Raw genomic sequence first — 25,109 nt, forward strand, 5'->3', positions numbered from 1 at the left:
ACAGTTGAGGTCTAGTACAAGGATTCCGGCCCAATCTTCCACTTGCCGCATGGAAACACGGTTTAAAGAACAACAATGATTATGAATTTTGTTTATAGGCTCCAAGAATTGCAATTTTGCTCGTAACGTCCGCTTGCATTGGGAAAGTGAATCAGAGAAGGAATGAGGGTACTAAAATGTCGATGCGAAAATGTTGATGCCGTTTCGTTCGTGATATGCTTTACCGTGTACACAAAACCGTATTCTAAATATCACTGATAAAGTGTTTTCGCGGATGATTGTGATGACACATCAGTGGGTAAAATAATTTTCTTTGTGATTTAATCTGAAACAGCTTGGTAATTTGATCTGAATTCATTTAAAGTTAGCAGCTATATACCATTGGATCAATGATTATGCTGTTCCATTTAAGGCAATGGACACATTCCTCTGACCATGCTGATTATTAAACTTTTTCGTTGAAACAATGGAATTATGGACATATTAATTTGATCTCTTTAATTTGAGGTTTATTGTTCGATTGATGAACTCTTAATCAAAGAATTCTCTATAGCATCCTAGAAATGATGATGACTTTGATGCTTGGGAATCTTTTCCGAGTAAATGATCTCTACCACCATTCAGTGACAGGGAGCAGCATTCCATGATCGCAGACGACATGAAGTTTGAAAACCTCAGACTCTCTTGCCATAATAATTTGGACGAAAATTTCGAGACTTAACTCTCAAGTATTGAAAATAGAGAAGAGCACTTCAAGCCCAGTGTAGAATATGTAATTTGTGCTAATTGTTACTTATGTTGAAAAGTAAACTGATGTCATGGATGTATTACTCATGGAAGGGAACAATTTATTTCAAATCGCTTTCCCCACGGTCTGACTTAAAGAAAACACACACATACAAACAATATCAATACAGAGAATTAGATCCATGAAAAAGTGGTATAGATTGACGCAGTTTTGAGAAAAAAAAATAATGAAACCTTTTACATCAACATTTTACCCTTGGTACCCAAAAGTTGGCCAATTTGAATCTTAATTAACGGGACAGGATACTTGTTGCTCAGCAGATGTTAACCGCATGTTGCACAAAAGTGTGCGCGTATGATCCGGTTCGCCGCCATCTCCTTGCAGCAAATTGACAATAATTAAACCCTGGGGTGAGATCTGCTATAGCAGACACAGTTATATGAAGATCAGCAGTCGTTGTTTTAAAAGGCGTTCTCTTTCACCCGCGCATCAGGGAAGTTGGCGGGACAGGGTCGGAGTACGGTGCTCAAGCGACCTCCCCCGCTGCCTGAATTCAGTTGCTTCCGACATCCACACACCTCACATCACCAATGAGACCAAAGTATAAAAAAATGTAAACTCCTGAAGGCTCTTATAGATCTATTTACACTCACACAGCTCCGATATTGCACAAAGTCCAGACAAGCCCAGAGAAAATCGACAGAGATAGGTACAGGGTATAGTAGGCAGTGAAAAAATGGGGGTTAAATATCATCTTTTGTCTTATAAGATATTTACAACCTCTTGGGCTATTTACAAAATAATAATCAATTTTATAAGTCAGATAAATACTCATCATTAGAGTTTGCTGTAGTAACGTTTTAGACTTGAAGGAAAATATAACCAAGCTCAATCCATGATTAGCAGTACAACACGCCAACTCTTGCCTTATTTACATCTCCGACTGTGCAGATTGTTCTGACGTATCTGATCGTAGAAAATAGTCCTTATCTACGTGCAGACCAATCTTTGTACACTATATACACGATATAAAATATAATGCGATTACGTCAATGCGTTGACACTATTTTGAAGATTTATCACTCACTTCTAGGTGCATAAATTACGAGATGAAAGATCGATAGTATTATTTTTCGCTACAAAAATTATCTAAAGATAAGACAGAGCAGTTAAATCTAGACACAGCCATTACCGAAGTGTCTTCTCCGGTTGGATTTTATCACACGAGCGGTATCCGTAACTGCTCATTGGCTGTTTTCATATGTAACTCACCGTTACCATGACACTTGAATACTACCAGTGCCAGTTTTCAACACTTCGATGTCTAACCATTATCTAACCGTGATGTGCAAGTCATCAGAACTGTGCGTTTGATTAGATTCATCATAATTACTCGTTACTTTGTACATAACAATAATCACACACCTCCAGTTTCAATTCACTTTAAAGTCCAGTTCTCAATTTCCATTTTCGACGACCATCAAGATTTGGCGCAAAAGACAGCGATAAGTTCTGTTTAAAACATTGCTTATACTGTAATATATATATCATTCTGTTGCGAGTATCAAGATTCACCCACGAGGTCCGAAACGCAAGCCGTTGGCGAGAAATGGCGAATATAATATGTCTTCGTCAAAGGCTGTATATTGTGTATTCAGATGTGTCGTTCTTTTCTTCTTTGTGTGTGTGTGTGTGTATGTGTGTGTGTGTGTGTGTATGTGTGTGTGTGTATTCAGGTGTCTCGTTCACTGTCATAATTTTGATTGTTGCAAGCGCGACCTTTATCAAATCCTCACAACAGTTGTATTGGTGTGCATCATAGTATTACACTTAGCTTCAAAATGACAAGTACTCTCGGAGAGTGCATAACTATGGTCGCAAATCAGTCCAACTTTTTGACGGACTATGTCATCCGATTTTGTTCCCCAAAGCACAACAATCCAGAAAGAATGGAAACCCACGAGACCAAAGCTACAAAATTAATTTCCTGAATCTCTTTGGGTTCAAGTTTGGCGATAATTTCTGTGTGAAGACAGACTGTAATACATTTCTTGCCTATGGCGATGCTACTCCTCTAATCCAACATAGTTCACATTATGTCGTTAAGCAAGAGTGGATTTTTCTTTCAGGTCATCATACCACTTTCAGTAGTCTTAAAAAAAGAATAACCGCAAGAACAAAGCTTGTTGACACTTATGCCCATTTCATACATACAAGCTCAAGGAGTATTTATCGTCACGTGACCCGACAGTAAATTATTCTTATGATAAGTTCCACAAGCCTGTCGTCAAAATCTATTCAAAAATTGCTCATTGATCATTACTCCATCTCCCAATGAACCTGCGGAACCGGGTGCACGTCACGAGACCGACACCCACAACTCATACAGCCCCCAAGAGTCATAGAGCTCACGAGTCATACAGTCCATGAGTTATACAGCTCACGAGTCATACAGCCAATGAGTTCGACACTAAGCTAACAAGGCCCACGAGACAGACACATTAAGCCCCGTGTTGTATCTGTCGAACTCGTGGGCTGTTTTTACCTAGTATCGAACTCATGGGCTTTATTTGCCTATTAATAGTGTCGAACTCATGGGCTGTATGACTCGTGAGTTGTATGACTCATGGACCTCTTTTCAATGTCAAACTCGTGGGCTGTATGACTCGTGGGTGTCGGTCTTGTGGGATGACCCCACAGAACCCCGCAGAACCTCCCACGGGGGAAAAATGCATGCTTGTATACGATTACAATTTTATCTTTGGTTCGCTCTGTTGTATTGCTATATCTGATAAGAACCACTATATTGTCATTGCCTGACTCGCATTCTTAGGATAATTTGACTGAAAACTTAAAAAAAAAATGATGAAAAAAAGAATATGCTAATGAAATATCTCTCAAACAATAGACGATAATTTTGCAACTTCTCCTTTTAGCTTTGCAGTAAATCAATTTCATTTTTATTTGGCATGGCGTACAGTTGTAGCGTACCCGGTAATTCGTTCTGTACGGCTGTTTCAGAGTGTTAAAAAAAGGGAAAGAAAGAGCACAAAAAAACACACAATTTCTTATCACATAAGACTTGAAAATGACATAATTGTGTCATCTGCGGGGGTCTTCTACACGTGTTTTCATAGATTTAAACAACTTGCCAATTATTCTGCAATTAAAAGATGTACTATGATATAATGTTTAAAAGAAAAGAAAAGAAAAGAACCAAATGTCTATAGCGAAGTTTATTTGTTCCCTTTTGTTGATACATTGTTCTTTTGCCAAAACTGTAGAAAACTATAATTTGTTTCTTTGAGTTTTGAGTGGGCAAGAAAAGTGTTTTTAAAGTCATCGAAGTAATATCTTATCTTCTTCAGGAAATACCCACACACTATAATTCCACTCCTGACATAATCTATGATAAAGAAATACTAAATTGATCAAGTCTATACAAAAGATAAATGGATCAAAGATTGGGGAACATCATTTGTAATGGCCGACTGCACAAGTCGCCCGTAATAAATTTTTGATGCGATGACGCCGAAGGCGGTGGAATGAATGTTTCTTAAAATTCCGGGTTGGCTCTCGGTCCCGGGCTAGGGGGAGACTCGATCTCCGACAGAGATCCCCCTTCGGCCTGGGCGTCGTGATCGAGGAGATTCAGCGTGCTCTCCACGGGAGGTGGGCCCCTGTGGGAGCCAATCGACGACGGACTCCGACCGCCACTGCTCGACGTCGTCTGCCTCGATCCCGTCGAGGCCGTCGACGTCACACTCGAGCTCCTCTGCTCGCCCAGGCCGCTGCTCTCCGACGACGACGACGTCTCGCCCTGCTCCCTGACCTGCACGACCATGGGAGACTTCTGGGGTGAGCTGAGCGGCACCTCATTGCAGGAGCCCATCTGGGAGCTGCTCGAGCTGGCCATGCTGGAGGAGTACTGCGACACGTCCGGCGAGAAGATTTTTATGATGTCGGCGATTTGATCGTCCAGTCTCGTCATCTTGACGCCGAGGCTCTCGATCTCCTCCTTGAGCTCGAGCTTGATCTCCATCAGGCTGGCCAGAAGGTGGTGGTCCGTGCTGCTGGTGCTGGCCGAGCTGTTGCCGTCCTTGCTGTCGGCCCGGCCGATCTCATCAAGGCGCTGCTCGCTGCGAAGGATCCCACTGTCCGTGCTCTCAGCCTTTCGTAAAGGAATTTTCTTCAACGGACCCCACTTGGACTCAGTGACATCTTTAGTACTGTCCTGCCGCCTCACCTGTGCATCAGGCATCTTAACGGACCTCACCCTTCCCACCGCTGACAGCGGCGGAGGCGTCTGGTGCTCTGGTACTCGAGTCAATGCATGCGAGTCACCTTTCTCGACATCGCGCGATTCTCTTGCTTTCCTAGGCGGAGGTTTCTTATCAGGCACGTCGCTAAGCTTTCGAAATTTGTTCAGCATTTTCCTGACCGGGTGGTCCGCCGGAATCGGCGGCTCGTTTTTCCTTTTCTTTGCCTCTTCCATTTCTCTCTTGACGTCAGCCACTTTCCGAAATATGAGCTGCAGTAGGATATGAAAACAAAGACACAGTAAATTGAAAGGTAGGTGATAGATGATGCATTAGAGTAGAAACACTGAATATAATAACTATTCTTTAGAAAAACTTTGAATTTTGAACTCTAAATACGAACTGATGAGTGAACCATTGCCTATCGACAGCTGAAGTATGAAAGTTTTATGTTGTTTGTTTCGTCTGCTTTGAATCAATTCACTTCTGTCACTACTTTCTGCTCAACAGGCTATCTTTAGGGCTCTTCTGCTCCACTCCAGGTACTTGTAATTGTGTTTTGTCTAAATTTTGACCCACGGTAGCCACCATTTGTCCTCATGAAATAGGTTGATGACGTGTTCTTGAGTGGCCCGTATTCACGGTAACTGTCCCAGGGCTTCGGCAAGCTGGGGTGCCCTTATGTCTGGGGACAAATGTGATTTTTTTTTAATAGCTACGATTACGTCGACATCTTTTCTCTGAGCACAGGTGTTCCCGACAAGAATAACTTACATAAATACGCCACAGAGTCAAGTTATGATAGTTCACAATAAATGAATGATTGGTGTTTAAATGCTACGCGTTCCTGTGAAAAGGCGGGACTTTTGGGACTTTTGGAATACAGAACGACCTCAGTAATGATGCATATTGGCGTCTGTATCTTTAGTCACTTTATCTCATTTGTATTTTCTTCGTATTCAAAGGACGTTCAATTTTATTTCAGTGCTGTTCAACTGAGTTCAATGACAATTATGCCTGACTGCCATCCAAAATGCACATGTCAGTAAATGCCTATCATTTAGATAAGCACCTTCAATTACTATTGAACCATGCCGAGATTTCGACATAGGACTGATTGAGGGCACATGCAACATATTATAATATATCAAATGCAGTCTAAAACAATTGATTGAAATGAATTGTTATTATACAGTTATAACATGTATCTGATGGTTTTCCAACATGTGCATTTCCCCTTCGAGCAGCGCCAACTCACTCTATGCCGCAGATTATACGTGAGCACCATATTCCTGGCGAACGACGTCGCGAACGACGTGTAGAAGTCGAGCACGTCGAGGAGATCATCCCGCTTTATGCTGTGGAGATCGCAGTAAGTCAGAGACTTCACGTTTGCTGCTGACTGGCCCAGGTGCGCCTCTTTCCAGAAGGCGTCTCCATACACGTCCCCTTTGCCTGACCAATCAGATCACGTAAAAAAATTGAGAGGATGAGAAGTTATTTATCAGCATCTTCATACATGGCGTTATACAATCAAGGATCAAAGAATTTCGCATAAGTACGAATATAATTTTATAGGCCTTCAATTTACTCCGATTTGATTTCCTTTAAGATGAAGCCAATGGCAAGAATATTACATTAAACACATTACTGCTTAATAAACATTAAGAAATCAAGTTTAAGAAAAAAAAGAAACCTGACGTCCATGAAAAGAATCCCTCTGAGTCGAATTCATTTTTGAGATATCGCAGAAATGTTAATTTCCTCGAAGAAAACTCCGATTTTAAATTTCATTACACTACAGCATATATCATAAACTCGATGAAAAAATTAATAAAGGTTAAAGCCACAGGTTTGTCGTTTACGTACCAAGTATCGCGACGACCTCGTCATCTTGTATGACCTCGAGTGACCCCGAGACGACAAAGCACAAAGAATCGATGCTCTCTCCACTGTGAACGAGCAGGTCGCCGGGGGCGCTGTGACTCATGTTGAAATTGATGGCTAGCGCCCTCAGACAGCCTTCGCTGGCCAACCGGAAGGACGGGTGCTCGTTGAACACCCGCCGATTTAGATGCACGCAAACATCCGCCTTCATGTCCTTGGGACAGTAACTTAGAACCTGTGAAATTCACAACACAGAAACCAGAGATGTCTCGCAGAAGTCTTCAATATGCGGCCTACAAGCAAAAATTACAAATGGCAACAACAAGATAAACGAGGTTGTGTAGATCAAAGAGTGGGTTCTCATCATCAACACCAAGGACCGACATCGAGACACTATACCATGGATTTACAAATTGAATTGGTTGAGTTTGCATAATCTATGATGTCACCCACTTGTGCGAACTTACGCCATAATGTTCCTATATCAAAAAAAGAAGGGGGAGGGAGCAGTCAAAGAAGATATAAATAAAATCGATCACGCACAAGCATTTATTACTTTGCAGGTGTTGTTACCTCGGCCCCCAGAGCCTATAACACCACCTCCACGTTAAGCCGCATCCCCTCGCGACTTTTCTACACTTTCCGAGCAATACAATCCTTCAGTTAACCAGTTAAGATGAACTTTGCCACGTGCAGTTCTTGGATTGTCGTATCGTCACGTACAGACAACGCCCACTCGCCTTCAAAAGCCACATTCAACCGTGCTAAGATTTCAAAACACCCTCTTCTTTGGTTTACATTGGAAAGCTAACCTAACTTGTTAGAAATCCGCAACATGTGGTTGAAAAGAACATTCTGCTCTCTTGATAACGGAATCGGCTGACGTCATATGCATAATCGGCCTGTCACGAAGCGGAAAAATTCCGCGAATATGACGCTTCGAGCAAGACAGAATACGCAGCGACTTCACAAACTGAGGCTGTAAGTTTTCACTTGCTATCGATTTATTGGCAAAAATCAAATCACACAGCAAAATGCGGTTTCAATCTTTCCCCGTTTAAATCTGTTTACAAAAAACAATCATGGTCTTTGGTTTCTATCCTTATCAAAACTTAAAGGTGTGCACGCGTTATTGTTTGTTGTTGATCTTTTACAAAATGACGTTTCGCTCGATGACAGAACGTGATGAAACTTCCAATAAATGTTATATCAAACCTTTATCGGCTTTTGAGGCCTTTGCACGTGTCATTCCCTTTTTATTTTGTAGTGTAGGGCTGTGAGCACGTGGCTAGACAATCACGTGAGATGTAAGTCTAGCTGAAGATTGGACGTTGGTTACTGAAATAAAGTTTTGAATAGGCCCACTTCATGACGTAGAAAGTGTTACACCTTGATGTATACTTTCTACGATATGTGCGATTAAAGCGAATGGAGTTTCATTTCCCCTAGGCCTGTATCTAAGAAGTGGAATTCAAGAGCATGTGGGGTAATAGTATATTTTGAGATTGTAAACTCTAGAATGGTGCATTACTAAAGGTGAATGCACCATTGTTGCATATAGGGCCTACAACGTATCCATATCAATTCCCAATTCACGATTATGATGGCGTTGTGCACTATAACAAAAATCATGAATGTCATATTTTAATGCCAAATCAGTCATTAAAAACAATAACTTTTAATGAATGTATTTTTTTTTTTGCAATGAGCCAATATTTAATGACTTTGATTTCAGTCTGCGCGCTGTGGAATATGATTCATCTAAAAATGGAGTACAATTGTTTTTCACTGACTTAACTGAATAATCCTTACACTGATGATTCCAATCGCTGGTTGCATGATGCAGCATCCTTAGATAAAAAAAAAAACTCTTACATGACTATCATGACATAGTTATTTTCACTTTTGATCAAAATCCGCCGTCTTTCATACTTTTTCCGTGTCAATGCCCTTTGACATCGACCACGTGGATATGACGTAATCGAGGACGCGCTCTGTGAGTGGCTTGTTGACGCCGTGCAGCTTCATGAACTCCTTCACGTTGTGTAACATGTCGTGATAGCGGGCCGTGTTGGAGGTGAACTGCTGGTAGATGGTGGTCACGTTACCGAAGATGCAGGCATACAAGAGGGCTGTACGTGGGAGAGTGATGAACGGAAAGAAGAAAAAGAAAACAAAAATGTAAAAAAATGTAAAAATAAAGGTTTAAGAAAAAGTTTAAAGAGACTATATATAAGCTCAAACAAAATATTCCATGTTCATGTTCATGAACTGACAACTTTGTATGTCAGCTATAATATATTATATATTCAAACATACCCATAAATAATACATATTCTATCCCCCTCATAACTAGAAAAAAAAATTCGATGGAGTCGCTGAATTAAAGGCGCCTGGATTTGGCAGTTACTCGAAAGGGACGAAAGATGAAGAGCTCCATCACAACACTCATTGGGGCTTTTATCATTCTCTCGTACCCCCCCCCCCCCCATTTTCCCCCCACAGATAACAATTAATACATTCTTCCAAATTGCCTCCTTCTTGGGGGAAGGGGGGGTGAGTAATCTCCTATAGAGTATGCTTGCAACTGAGTGGTCAAAGCACTCTGTACAATGCCTTCTTGTTTTCATAATACTGGTAGGTTATGATGCTCTGTCATAATGAATATATCAATGCATGCGTTTTCACCTTCATTGTTCTAAATGCTTTCTGAAATGTTTCACTGTTTTGAAACACATTAGTTCTTCGTCTTCAAGATGGTGTTACTGTTGGTTGTTCTTTAAAAATTTCTCTTCTAATATGTTTAATGAAGTCAAGGCATGTAAATCTCAAATGGACATGGTCACTGTAAAGGCATGATCGAACTCAAAATGAGTTTTAAATTCACGTATTTGCATCTTTTCCCTATTTTTGTGTCTTTGCAATAAACGCCAATTGTTATGAACGATGGACTACCTACTCTCCGTGTATTATCCTCCCCCTTCTTCCCTTTCCCCTAAAAAACAACAACCCAACTACAACAGAAACCCAACAGTTCAAAAAAGTGAACAAGCAACCAAACAAACAACAAAATAACTAATCAGGATCCACGAAACAAGTATACAACTATATGCCTAGCACCATAGTTACAAAAAATAAAAAAATAAAGAGAGATAGGAAAACATATGTCTGCATGCGTTGCCAATGCACGTTTACCCCACTTTCATATACCAAAACACATTGAAAACTTCCGCTCCTTCAGGTGGTGGTTAAATAATCAACACGTGCTTTGATTGCAATTCCGTGTTTTGAATAATTCTTCGAACAAACAGCGACCCTGAAGTCACACCAAATATATGAAAACAAGTAAACCACCTTTTTGTTATTCCCAGAAGTTTGGTGCAGTGTAGAACGTCCTTCCGCACGGAATCCAAGAATTCGGCCGGTAACAGATACACTTTTTGCTCAGAACAACTACAACTTCTTCCTTTTTTTTTCTAACTGCCCCTTCCCATTGACTCTTGTTGTTTGTCCTGTCTACGTTTTTGTTTCTTCTTTGCGTTTCTGTGCTTGTGCGTGTGTGTGCTTCCGTTTCTTCATTTTTTTTTTGTAAGTTTAATTTATTCAGTGGCTCATAACTCTACAAGCTTGTCCCTTACGTGGGCCTCTCTTTTCCAATAATACTATCATTTTGAACAAATAGTTTTATCCATTTGTGTTTATATATTGCTGTAGAATACATTGCTCGTTTGTTTTCCTTCAAATTCAAATTCAAATTTATTTCCGTTTTTCGACAACAAGAATAACGTAATATACATCTCACTTTCTTCAGTGATAGAAATTGTATAAACAAAACAATGTGAATTTAACAGAGTAAACAATGCTTGTGAACTTACAGTAAAGATACATTATAATGCCTGAAGTATAATGAAATGAAGTCAATATAAAATAAAATCATTTTGAATTGAATTGAATTGAATTGAATTGAATTGAAGTTAAATATCAATGTGCGTTTTGCGAAAAACGGAGGGACCCACTGAAAAGACAGGGTGGGCCCCTCGTGAAAGAAGAAAAAAAAAACCAATGAAAATATTGGTAAAAATCAGAATCATCCTTGAAATTGTATCAAATATGAAAATTTGACTTGAATTGAAAATTGAAAAAAAGTAAAGAATAGTGATGAACATGACTCAAGCATCTCATAATACCATCATTCTTTCTTGTGGTAGGAAGAGTGTTTCATTGCAACTGATTGACAAATTGCCCTACATCGACGTATAAATAAGGAAGAGTGTTTGCTACTACGTCTAACCCGGCGTCGCTGTTAGATGTTTAGAGGGGATTGTATTGATTGGCAGTGATTGGGATGAGGATTCAGCGTTTAACTTTTTGCGAGATACATGTACTTAGCAACCACTTTATGAAATGTTAATGACCATACATTGCAATTCTAAGAGGAATTCAAAGTTTATTCGATGAAAATCGGTTTTGAAATGGCTGAGATAATCAAAAACAAAGTAAAACAAAGCGGTCCTAATAAAAATGGGTCCCATCTTTTATTGGGATTGCTTTGTTTGAGATATTTCAGCCATTTCAAAACCAATTTTCGTCAAATAAACTTTTAAGAAGAATTTCATGCTCTTTCATATTTCATAAAATGTTGCTCATTTTCTCAAAAAATATCATCGTAAAAAATACCGTTGGAAACCTGAAGTCCCATCTCAACCGAAACTATACCAATCCTTTAATCCACAGTATTTTACCATCAGGAACACACTGTGAAAGCAGTCTCTGAATTGTGGATGTGATCTATAGCCACACGCCACTGCAACACAGGAGGCAACACTGTGAGGAGTGTGTGCTGTTACTATCAGAGCCTGCCCACACTGTGTTCAAGCGAATCGTGCTTGTGTGGTCTTTTACACAGTTGTATTTTCAGTGTTTGGTGTTTACACTGTCATGGATACGCAATGCATTTCGAAGGATGATACACTGTGCTGCTTTGTCTATCTAACACAGATCTGTTTTCACACTCAAGGTGTCATCTTCTCATTTCTCGCAGAATGATGTCACACTGTGGTGTATTTATGTGCAATTCGGCAAAAATGCTCCTAAACATAACCACCTCGTATTGCTATGTACCACCGACAACAAACTTAGAAATTGATGATACTCATAAAGTCACCACAAACACACCCAACACAATAAATAAATAAAAAATTCATCAGAGGCATGGTTTCGCAGTTCTACTGGTCGGCTGAAATAATGATATCAAGGCAATAGTTTGCCCTTAACATTTCTATTCTTATCAAAATTTGATTACACATTATCATACACAGCGTTGTGATTGGCCTTCCTGTAAGATTGCTTGCGGATGGCTGGAATTCAATTTGAAGTGACGAACTCAATTAATGTTATATCAGTGACAATGTTCATGAACCCCAAAAATTAACAGACAAAAATAAACAATAAACAATCTTTCTGCCAGTTTGATTGTATTATATCATGGTGGATGTCAGATTTACGAACATATTACAGTGAAGAACGTAAGCCATTATTCATAAACGCTTAGAGAAAATTCTAACAAGTTAAATCTAAGATTAAAAAAACAACAACACAAAAACAGGGAATCTGAAACAAATTGTTCTGAATATTTGATACTGGTGTTGTTACAAAATCCTGACAACATTCAGTAATATTTTCAGTGCTTTGTATATGCAATCGCATAAAAGTTTTGCACACGTTTTCGCCTACTGATTTAAGGCTGATAAATTATCACAATGTGCTACAGCAAATCCGAAGATGTGCCTGCAAGGAAAAATGTTACAACTGTAAGAAAGGTTACATTGTATATCATCTTATCATCTAGCTGCTTTTGGATATATACGCACAATTAGATTTTCGATGCTGTTAATCAAACGGCGTGCAAAACATTCCATATATACAACAGTATATTGACAAGCCTCTTCAGTGCTTATCATATAGATAAGTATTTCAAATAATCTTATTATCTTTTACCTTCCATTTCTATTAATCTAGTCCGTGAAATGAGTGTGCGTATACGATTCGATATTTTTATCGCTGTACAGTCTAAATTATTGATTACCCCCAATGTCATAGACTGGCATATCTTGTACACAAAGGAAAGGAGAATGAAACGAGCGCTATAGAGTGAAGGCGGGGGGGGGGGGGGGGGGGGGGGCAACGAAAATATGCAGGTTGAAAAGAAACAGATTTAAATTGATATTTAGGAATACGGAAAGAGATAGACAAAGAGACCGAGAGAGAAGGAGGGAAAGAAAGAAAGAATGAAAGCGAAAGAATGCAGTATATAATGATGGGAGCAACGAAGACTGGATTAAGCAAATATCTCAAAGAGCAATACATGGGGAAAAAGGAGAGAACATGAAAAATGAGGCATAAAGAGTAAGAGAGGGAGGAGAAGAGAGAAACAGACAGAGAGGGAGAAAGTGAGAGAGATATGGAGAGAGAGAGAGAGAGAAAGATAGGGAGAGGGATATATATATATATATATATATATATATATATACATATATAGGGAGAGGGAGGCAGGAGAGTTAGTATGGGGAGAGAAAAAGAAATATTGATTAAACAAACAGCAGAGAGAGCGAAATGGAAAATGAGAATAAAAATCATTTCAATACTTGTGTATAGACGAAAGAGAGAAATAGACAAAGATGGGTATAGGGAAAAGGAATGAGATAAAGAGATAGATAGAGGGACAGAGAGAGAGAGAGAGAGAGAGAGAGAGAGAACAAAGGATAAAAGAAGAAACGATAACAGGCTAGGGTTACTTCAATACAGAGCGCCTGTCTCATATAATACCGACTCACGGTGTAGGGTGACACCAACAACACACCGAGGCATCTTATAAATACAGAATGAACACGCAATGGAGAAGGGTGATGAAAATGAACTCCTTAAGTTGTGTTGGTGTTATTTCGCCCACAGGTGCATCTGACGTATTCCCATCTCCGTCGGAATCGGTAATTTAATCACCGTCACGGGAGACGGACTCGCCGAGTTCTCTTCAAGTCTGTCGGCTGATCTACCCCGCCCCTCGATCGATGCTCCCGAGTTTGAAATGTGATTTGCTGATTTCCTAACATGATACTTATAGCTAAAATTTTGTGTGTATATAGAACATGATTTATGGGATATGTGTAACAAAAGCGCGGGCAAACATCCATACTTTGCATCTACACATTTAAATGACTTCTAACATGTTTCTTCCTACGCTCTCAAGCCCTTTACTTTAACTTAGCTCCTAAAGCACTCCTTCCCCCCTCCCCTTTATCTTGTGAATACTCTTTCGATTAATCACGAACATGATATACTTCAAGCATCACTTGCGCTAGAACACACAAAAGAATGTAAGTCACTGTTCAAGCATATCCTTGTCATTCGCATGCAATCTTGAGTAGAAACGACATGATGCCAGTATGACAAACAGCTGCCACTGAAGGTATATTTTTCATCAAACTCTTTTTTTTTTAATAGTTAAGATTCGGCTAAGTCAGGCTGACGCAGAATCAGAATGCACGTCACGAGCAGAGTTATTTTTTCCTTAAAAAAAAATCATAAGCGCGTGATGTGAACGAGGCGTAGAAAAGGAACAGGCTCCTCGTCTTAGACATTATCAATCAACAGTAACAGAAAATGAGTTCAGAAGCGCTGAAAACGCGAATCCAATCCATCACCATGCCGAATTTGACACAAAGAGCAATATCAAGCACAGAGTTGGAGGGGTTTTGTAAAAAAAAAAATCCGACATGAAATAAGATGGCTATGGGAGTTTAATGTATCTCATAACACGAATATAGCGATGATTTTAGTGGCAAAACACACCATGCAATTTGATGAGATTGTGGTGCTTTGGCTCCGCAAGTTCCCAACATCACTATTTTTTCTTAAAAGAAGGAAATCAAAAAGGGATAGACTAGTATCCCTCGCAAATATTATAGTGTAATAAAAACGTAGCGCTGACGACGTTTAAGCGGTTGTAGCTGTTGCATTGTCAACCAAGAATGTTATCTTTAACATAATGTATTGCGTGTATCTCGCAAACGAGTAATCTTGAGTAATGCGACGACATGGAATACCTCATTTAATTTGCATAATGTGATTGCGTCCGATACCACAAAACAGTAAAAACAATATGAATCTTCAAAATTCCAGAACTTTCTTATTCGTGTCTTACTTTGATGGAACTTCTAGGATTCTGCCAGATAATTTTACTCCTGCTTGTCAAAGTCAAGTTGAAAGCAGGGAGGCAATACACTTCAAAAGTATACCAACTTTATGATGTGAAAGTACGACAGATCCCTGCTAAAAGAACACAGTGTCCCACAGTGTGTTCACAGTGTGTTCACATCGTGCGCTGTGTGAAAACGCTCGAATTTAAGAGTGCGGAGATGATTTCACACTGTGATGTGGTTTTCCACAGTGTGTATGTTCTGTTTCACAATGTGAATTGATGATTCGCATTATGTTCGCACTGTTAAAAAGCTGGAATTTAACAATGTGAAGATATTTCACACTGTGTTCACAATGTGTTCACATTGTGCTTCACATTATGTTTCGCACTGTGGGACACTGTGCTCTTTTCAGCAGCGGGATAACTTTATGCTAGACAACGAGATGACATCGAAGCAAACTCACATCCAATGACCATCATGCCAATGGTGAAGAGCCTCTCATAGAGCGTGTTCGACGAGATGTTGCCGAAACCGACGCTCGTCAGGCTGCTCATGGTGTAGTATAGAGCTGACACGTACTCGTTGCCGATGTCGGGACCGCGCCGCACTGTCCCGTTCTCGTAGCTGTGGTACGGCTGGTCCATGTCGTTGCCGAACTTGAGCAACCACGAGTTCGTGTCGTTCTTCCGGAGGCCGTCGTAGCCGATGGCGTACCAGGCGCAGGCCAGCCAGTGTGCGAAGAGCAAGAAGCTCAGCATGAGGAGGATGAGGAAGGCGAGCCCGTACTCGATGTAGTGGTCGAGTTTGCGAACGACTCGGCCGAGGCGGAGCAGTCGAGCTACTTTCAGCGCACTAAATATGCCGCTAATCTTCTTCTATGCAACAAGACAAGAGAGTGGTGGGGAAAGAGACGGACGACTTGAGCATGCTGCACATATAAAATGATATTGAAAGAACTTTAAACTTCAAAATTCCATAACCTTCAATATTCAGGTCCTCATGAAAGCAATTTATCACGCAAAAATCATTAAGCAACAAAACAATTACAAAAATACTATACTTCTGCTACTACTACTACTACTACTACTACTACTACTACTTCTAATGATGATGATAATGATAATACTGATACTAACACTATACTACAAGGAGGATATTGAGTGCTTGTAACCCGGGGGAAGAGATATATATTTTTAGATTATTAAAAGGCTTTAGCATGTCTGCACATACCCACATATTTAAACTACGAACTAAACAATCATCGTCTGTTGTAAGCAGTCGTTCTAATGGAAAGATGTCATTAATTCCTCTAAATCTTCTAGAATAGCGAGTGCAGTGGTCCTTTTTAAGAGGCATTTTGTTTTGCTGCCGCCACAGGACTCGAACCCGTGACCCCAAGATTAGGAGATTCGCCCACGGAACCACAGCAGCTCCTCAATTCAACATTGATTTAGATGCATCAAAAACAATTGTGTCGAAACAAAATGGTTGTTACGGGTAATGGAACTCAACAGACATGTGTTTAGTAGGTACGCGGGTAACATGCAGTTTCAAGCCTTCAAAAGAATGCATGATATCTCTTCCTACATTATTTTCAGCTGGACTGTATAGCTATTGGAAAAAGTCAAAGTCAACGGTCCATACACTTCTACCAAGTTTTGCTCACTGTACCCCCTCACCTTAATTAAGATGATAAGAAACACATATTTGAAAATGTAAGTACTGACCCGGCTTTATAATGTATTCGTTGCTTTACAGCAAAGACTACAATATATTATGAATGTTTGAGAAATTTCTAGAGTCCTAAAATGTACTGTCTGTTCTTTCCTAAATTTCCTTAAAACACAAAGACATGCTTCTTATACCACGTATAGAGTTTTCATATGCTATATGTGTTACCTTAGATGAGAGTAAAACAGTATAGGGCGCACACAATCGAAAAAAAAACTTCTGCATAAGAACTATGATTTTCTTTACATGGGATCATTGCGGTATAGAGCATTGATGACATGCATTATCTTTCAAAAGGATGGAGTGATCTAATCAATGTGTTAATGGTGTTTTGCTGCCGTTGACAATACCATCTTCAGTAGATATAAACCTATCACGACGGGTGTCTAACAAGTAAGTGCCGGGTCTGAGAACACGACATAAACCTAAGACTAGGTGCTAATCATTTTTCATCAGCGCGTCAAAAATATTTTTAACTTCGATCACATTGTCACAAGACAGAGGCTTCTTCCAACGAACCTCTATGTAACGTTTGATTTGAGGGTCAATATCCAAGCAAATACTGTTGTCTTGAATAGAAAGTTCCTGTCAATTTACCACGAACAGGGCACTCGCTTTTTTGTGTTTGATTCTTTTGAAATTCTATTACAGCCGCTTTTGCAGGGGAACACAAATGAATGTTCATCCGGCTACAAAATGATAGTCACGGACTAGCAGCGAAATGTCAACCGGTTCGCCCTATAGGAGTAGCTCGCCTTCACTGAAATTTGCACCAGCCCACTCCCACTCTCGTTATAGACTGTGGCGTATATAATGCAATAAGTCATGAATGGCAGAAATGCTTGGAGTTTGCATGCTCGTGTAAAGGATGTTTTCTTTTTCCCATAATGTATTAAGATGTGCCGGTGTTTGCCGAAACGGGTGAACACAGAGAAGTGAGACAGCTTTTTTTGTTGAGTTATGATTTTGAAAATAAGTCCTTTTGGAGCACTGGCGTCGAGTGATAGCGACGAGAAAGGAACCGACCTTCGTATTTTGTTTTCGTCAATATCAACCGATGTCATGAGCAGACGTTGGGTTTTTGTCGCTGCGATGGTGTTACTATGGCAACCGGTCACCGACGGGGGAGATGTGGCAGACCTTGATTGCTGCTAAGAATTCTTTAAGAATGGAATGCTATCTTGGGCTAACATTGGCGCTTTCGGGGAGAGAAAATCTCTAAGCAAAACGTATTTTCAGCAGTCTTTGTTTTGTTTCAATTTTCTTTTTGTGTGAGTGTGTGTGTGATTATTTTACTGGCAGCTTCACGAAAAAAAAAACATACAGTCGTCAGCGTTCTTATATGTCTACGTGCGAGCAAGTTTATTATTCAAGGTAGGAGAGCATTCATTCTGCCATACGCGGCATTTTAACCGCATGGTTTCACACAACTTTCAGAAGTCACCTGTACGGATCAATATTCAGACGCAAACCAAAACGTCAAACATTGCAATGTTTACCGCCTCCTGTGCACAGAAGTCGCGAACTGACATTGTGTGTAATTGGGTTAGAGACAGTGTACTGACTAGCTATACATGACAAGAGAACCAAACGATGTATTCAAAAGCAGAAATGATATAGTGCTCTAAGAACGAATATCTGTAGTCAGTTCTTCAGTGTGGTCGTTAATATTTTTGTAACAGGACAATGTGCAGTGAAACTAAGCCTATACACCGCGAAAGGTTGGTATGCGAATATTTATGATATATAAATACACACGCAAATGTGTGTGTACATTTTCGTGGAGTGTGCTTTTGTGTTGTAAGCTAGTGTTGGTGTTTATACAAAGAATAAACAAAAACAAAGTAGGTAGAACATGAGGTATAATAGTACATCATGTGTATACAGCTTGTTTATCAGGAGAGCGGTATACTGAAGCTCCTCTTACCCACTGCTATGATTGAAAGAAGAGGGAAATTCTCCGAGCGATTCCCGCTTGCACACCAGGAATCGTGATGGTACAGAAGGGATTTGAAATGTATAATCAATGTTTGCTCGTAGAAAGGGAGGTGGTAAAAATGGTCCCATTAATCCTCTCTGACTGATTGGCTCCGGTGGTGGCGCCTTATTTTGGAAAATGGAAGAGGTGCAAAGCGCGACGCCAACGGCGGTTTGTGGATAGACGCGTCGCTGTTCACTCGGTAGAATTATTCATCGCGATTCCCAAGAACATTTTGTACCCTTCGTTTTTGTATTGTTTTGTTTGGTGTTTTTTTTTTCACCGACGGAAGTAAAGACATCCGTCAGCAATGCAATTAGGGAGTCGCAGTGAGGCGCTCTATACTTGGAGGTCGTGTTGGAATTCCAGCAGGCATTGATTCTCTTTGTAGGTTTCAACCAATTAAAATGTCTTAAGACAGCACTGCTTTGACAATCTCAAACTAAGGCATTTTCGTTCACCAACAAAGGAAATAACGTTTGGCACCTCATCAGTTTTACTTTTAAGAAAGTATGGGGAACATGTTTTCTATACGTCATCACTGAATATCGTACTAGAGTGGCTCGTATTATTATGTATTTACTAAGGGGACCGAAGAAGCCTGTAAGAATACTGCCTTTCTACATTTCTCCACCTGCACGAATAAGGGTGCGTGCTTTAAGGCCAATTAAAAGCAGGCGAAAGTGGATGCCGAGAGTTTCTAGACAAATAAAACAGTGTCGAATATTGGTTGGATAATCATGATGAAATAACAAATTACACAGCCCTGTCTCAATTTCCAAGCGTGGCACACGTATAATACCAAATTTGCATATTACAACTTTACTACAGTTAAACAAAGTTTATGTTTGATGCGTGGCTCTAACTTGGAGAAACGTTACAATACGCCAAAAACGAAAATCAGCATCTTTACATGCATATTTGGCATAGGTCTAGATTATATATTTCATTCACTAGAGCACTGAAAGGTAATTTTCCCTCCCTTTTTTGCTTGTTTGTTTCTTTTTGTTGATTGACCAAAGACATGTACAGAGATTGCCAATCCATACAGCCGCATTGTTCCATAGCGCATGGTGCACAGCGAGAGAATAGCATGAAAATACAGCAAAATGGCTGTCCTGAGTAATGCACCTATTGGGATGTACCATTTTGACGGATAGGGAAGTACGGCAATGTGAGAAGGATTGCAGATAGATAACAGAAAGGAATGCGACCTGCGCGGGAGTTTTAGAATACTAAACTGTGGTGTGTATGCGCAGTTTTTGTTTGTTAATTTTTGATGGAAAACTTTTTTTTTTCATTCGCAGTCCAGAACAAAAGAGGATGACGAAACAATGCCTTACATTGTTGGAGCTCTGAAATGCATTGATGACGTCATAAGGGAGGCACGAGAGGAGGTCGATGATGAACCATGACTTCAGGTAGTTCATGCGGATGATTTTGGGCTCCGACACCACCTCGCCCGACGGGCCGACGAAAGTCGTGTGGAAGTTGAGAATGACATCGATAAAGAAGACGATATCCACGATACCTGATGTAGAAAACGAAAGAGAGAAAAAAAAAGAGGTCAAGTACGAAATGCACTTTAAACATAAACTAAACAAACTTTAATAAAACTTGCGTTCATGATGGTGCTTGAATTTTACGCTCACTTCCGGAGCAAAGGTTGCCTGTGACATCGCCGAAGAGTACGTCGTATTAAGTCAAGAACTCATGCGTTATATTTTGTATTTCGTGTGAATAAAAGGTTAAGGTGATAAAGTTGAATAATGACGTCAGAGTTATAATATGCTTACATAGTGCAGGTCTTTGGATGATTTCATCTTTGCATGAATCGGTAGAAATTACTTCTTCGCACGTAGAAATCTTTATGATGATTAAGCAGCATTATTTGAGTGAAATACTAGCTGTTAAAGCATTTCTTGTTTGTGAGTGTATATGTTTCTTTGCGGATAAAAGAATAAAGACAAATCCATCAGATTAGAATAGACAAAGCCATAGTATCATGCAAGAATTGATAAACAGAATATGATGTCGTGTTCAAGTAAGTTTTGTCTATGTAATGTCTATAGAAAAACTAGGGGAAAAAAATCATGCTCTTTCTGCTCCACTGGCTATAGACTGCAATCATTGTATCAAAGTGTTTTTGCTATATAAGTTATATAAGATTGTAGAATCTCATCTTCATGACGTATTTTCGTATTTGCAAACAAATCGACCTTGGACGGATCCGCGCACAAGTGAAGAGAGAGAGAGAAAGATCAGAGGTAAAGGAGTGAAAAAGGTTTAAAATTAGGAAACATTGTGATCCAGTATAGATTCGTAAGTTTGTTATGTCGTGCGTGTCTATATAATACGGTATATATAAGTATATGAATATAGAATATATAAATATATATTTATATATTTACATATACTGTATATATAGACAAGCATATATAGATATATTATATATATATATATATATATATATATATATATATATATATATATATACATATTTATAGAAAAGAAGGAAATATCCATGGCTAGTGACGAGGATTCTTCAGGTGACAGCGAAGCCAAACAGATCTCGCTTCCCTTTAAATGCATTCTTTATCTCCTTTATCTATGGGCATAACATTATGACGTCATGTTTGTGAGGTGCGCTAGTTTGTGAGGTTAACGAACTCGAACTCTCCCCTTTATTTAGTTTTAAATTCTGCTGTATTTAGGATTGACGTCATATAGGTTTGTGGGGTTTTTTTGGGGACCGCCAATGTGCAAGTGACATAATATTGTGATTCTGGTCACATGCGGTTACACTAAAAAAGCTATTTTTGATAACGTCTGAGAGAAGTTCTAAAAATGCAATTGAACAGGTGTAATTAAGTGATGAAACCTGATGCGATTAAAGCTTGCCATATGCTCTTTCCAAATAAAGGGAAATCATGAAAATACAAGTAAACTGATTAAGCGTTATTGGGATAGCCCGAAAGCGAAACCCAGATATCAAGGACACAATCTATATTCGATAAGCTGCAATATATCATGGAAATCATAATATGAATTTTAGCAGAGAAAAACTCCTGAATGTTTAATTGAAAGTGACGAAAAGCCTATCGTATTTTGATCACACACGCTGACGTATTTGTGGTCGTTTCCAAAAACGATTTCATACACCTTAGTTTATTAGTTTTCTCATGAAATGTATACGTGCCACCAAGCCACATATCATCATCAAGGATGCAAAGGGCGGTTTATGCAAGCTCTGTGCGTAGACGGACACGATCCCCATCAGTTTACACAAACGACACACACACACGCGCGTGCACACACACACATAATAGCCAGAGAGCCTATTGCAAAAAGGCTGTCGGCATTGATATCAATTCATTATTATATATTTACGCCTAATTAAAAAAGCTCGTTACTCAGTCCTCATGAAAAAAAAAAACAATTCGAGGAATTTAAATTCATCAGCAAACCGTTTCATTTAGAATGAATGAGATAATTGGGACGTGAACACAAACGAGAATTGGCTATTCAATTTCTCTTTGTTGAAATTGTTAATGATTCTTTCGGTGACACGACATTTGCTCCAGCCACAATATTGCTCGGGTCTTATTTTCTCCAAGGATTTAGGGTTAGGGTTAGGATTGTGATAGAGTTTTGTGTTTGGTTTGATGCGAGGATTAAGATTAGGGTTAGGGTTATGTTTGTGGAGAGAAATAATGTTTGGCATAGGGTGCAAATATTTCATGGGAGCAATTGTCACAGGAGCATGATTATGTCTTGGGACCAATTTTTCCTATTTTTTCTCTGTGACTTTTTTTAAGCCCCAGTCTGCTTGAATATGTGGTCATTTATCGCTGCCAGGGAGGGGTAGAAGGCTTGGCAAGCTTTTTCGAGTATAGTGCAGACAATGCGAATGCACTATATAAAACTCCCATATTGACGTCACCACCCAAATTTTGACCTTTCGATGGAAGAAATGGTGAGGTTATTATTGTAATATATTTCATTTATATTCTCCATCACATCTCGTAACATTTCGTCAGGAGTGTCAAATTGGCGGACATGGCGTGGTATATCACTGTAGAGGAAGCGGGGTGGTTTTGATGTAGGCTTATGTGCGTGAGTGAGGAAGAAAGGGGGGGGGGGGGAGGGAGGGAGGCTTCCAGGGCCGGGTCTTACTTTTTTTGGTATAGGGTTAGGGGCAGAATCTGCAATGTAACTAAGAAAGAAGTCATGGCTTTTAGTTGGGTTGTCATTTTGTTGTTCAGATTTTGAATATTGTACAAATAATATTTGTTTAAAAGTCAAATGTATACTTTCATTTTGTCGCTATGAGAGCGTATATGTGCTCATTCCTGTTCTGCGAAGCATGTTCGATAGCATCATATTATTTGAACAACTGCTATAGCTTTCTTACCGTCGATAACAACTAGCGTCATGAAATCCGGGGTTGAATCGGTGCTGAAGGTCACATTGAAAGGCACTGCAACAGCGGTATAGAATGTAAGTACAAGAATCACCCAGTCCCATATAGTCTTAAATGTGCAGTAGTGAAGGATAATGTGGGGAGGAGTCTTGGGCGCTTCACGCTTGTACTGTGGTAAGACTTCGGCATCCAGGCTCATCATCTGAACGGAAATGGAAAGGGGAAAAAAATGAAGACGAAATTTCCATAAATGGATTCAGAACATTACACTGCAAATACTGCGTTCACTGTCGGTTCTGCGTCAATCATGCGTAAGGACTGCAGTGGCTAATTTATGGACAAAAGGCTCAAAAATGTTTAGGCAATATGTTTGTCAGTTCGAACGAGCAGTAACACGGGATATTATTGATTCCAAAATCAACTCATGAAATGTGCACTTAAAATGCGGCGACATTACAATGTGTTCAATTCATACTCGTAACCACCTGTCCACTTGTAGAAACAACAGGTGTTCCTGTCGATAAATGGATTCGACAATCTCAACATCGAACAATTAAACAATTAAATGAATAGGCATGAACGAGCCTGCTATCCAGCATTCGTTTTTCCGGTTTGGGGGGGGGGGGGGAGGAGGGGTGGCCGTAGGTAATAACGAAAGTCTGCTTATTTCTCATTATGATGATTGCAGTGATCACGAAGTCTCTTTAATTGCACTTTCTTCTTTATCTATCTTTCTCTTTGAAACACAATCTCATCGAGCATAGAAGTCGTTAAAGGAAAATTCAGGACCACTTCAAACTCTTAGTCTGAAAAGCTGAATGGAAGAGTTACCTGCATGTATGAACACAAAAGTGACAGTTTGATCAAAATTCGACAAAAGAATAAAGTTATGAAATTGCCAAGTTTCGCTAGTTTTTAAGAAATAATTGTCAAACATTCAAAATGAATATGTAAATGAGTGCGCTGATGATGTCATCACCTCACAATTTTCTATTCATTTTGTACACACAACACACACACTCAAAGAAAAACTGACTGAAATTCAGACTGACTGAATTTTTTTTTCAGCTATAAAAGTGTAAGTCATAATGTAACTCCTGGACGAATGATTTCAGAATAATGATTTGTTAAATATTATATCCCATAGGGATTTGACACTGGGACATAATTGCATTTAAACAAAGAACCTGGAAATTTCAGGAACTTGTTTACAAACTAAATGGCAAATTGTGAGGCGATGACATCATCTACTCACTCATTTGCATATTTATACTGACTATTCAGGAAGTGGTTTGTGACATTTCCACCCAAACTTCACAATTTCATAACTTCCTTAATATCTATTTTTTTATTTTTTTTTTGTCCGACGTTGATCGAATTTGCGGTGTTGTGCTTTGTGCTGTTACTCTTTTTTATCAGACTAACTTTTGACTGGTCCGAACTTCCCCTTCCTCTTGACCGGCTCATTGTATAGACGTTCATTTCGGAAATGATGACGTCATCCAGAACCAGCTTCCTGCCGCAGAGTTAACCCGATCCATACTGAATTCCGAAATCCCCATAGACTTAATACACATGCCACCAGGTTACGGTAGGGAGTGAGTTTATATTCGAGCGACACTTTGTGAAAATAACTATCAAGATGAGGGAGGGAATGCAGTTTTTTTTTTTTTTTTTTTTGCGAAGTGACATAAACAGACATGATGAGCGTTCAGAGACAACGGGGAATGGATGGGGTGGGGGAGGGGAGAATGACATGATTGGTTACGAGCAGTATTAAAATAAACATATACTTTAATGTCTGTTACGTAGATGCCTTGTCACTGGAAATACTCTTTTGGAAGCTAATTTACATAATGATTATAATCTGGAAAAAAAGAAGAAA

General features: G+C 39.5%; 1 protein-coding gene across 2 annotated transcripts in view; it reads right to left on the minus strand.

Annotated features, from left to right (window-relative positions):
- Positions 1-2,469: 2,469 nt before the first annotated feature.
- Positions 2,470-25,109, minus strand: part of LOC139739053 (voltage-gated delayed rectifier potassium channel KCNH1-like) — a 153,859-nt gene continuing 131,219 nt past the window's right edge. Inside the window, exons 5-11 of one of the 2 annotated variants that reach the window (XM_071649677.1) lie at positions 23,216-23,426; positions 20,145-20,332; positions 15,556-15,961; positions 8,827-9,026; positions 6,877-7,129; positions 6,266-6,462; positions 2,470-5,279 (exon numbers count right to left, since the gene is read on the minus strand). In XM_071649677.1, the coding sequence (XP_071505778.1) occupies positions 4,305-5,279; positions 6,266-6,462; positions 6,877-7,129; positions 8,827-9,026; positions 15,556-15,961; positions 20,145-20,332; positions 23,216-23,426 (2,430 nt within the window). In that variant the 3' untranslated portion in view covers positions 2,470-4,304. Of the gene's footprint in view, positions 5,280-6,265; positions 6,463-6,876; positions 7,130-8,826; positions 9,027-15,555; positions 15,968-20,144; positions 20,333-23,215; positions 23,427-25,109 lie in introns of both variants that reach the window. The other variant, XM_071649669.1, reaches the window with a different exon arrangement.

The sequence above is a fragment of the Diadema antillarum genome, unplaced genomic scaffold (genome assembly GCF_040938485.1).
Source record: "Diadema antillarum isolate AM-2024a unplaced genomic scaffold, OU_Dant_1.0 scf00000029, whole genome shotgun sequence".
Taxonomy (NCBI): domain Eukaryota; kingdom Metazoa; phylum Echinodermata; class Echinoidea; order Diadematoida; family Diadematidae; genus Diadema; species Diadema antillarum.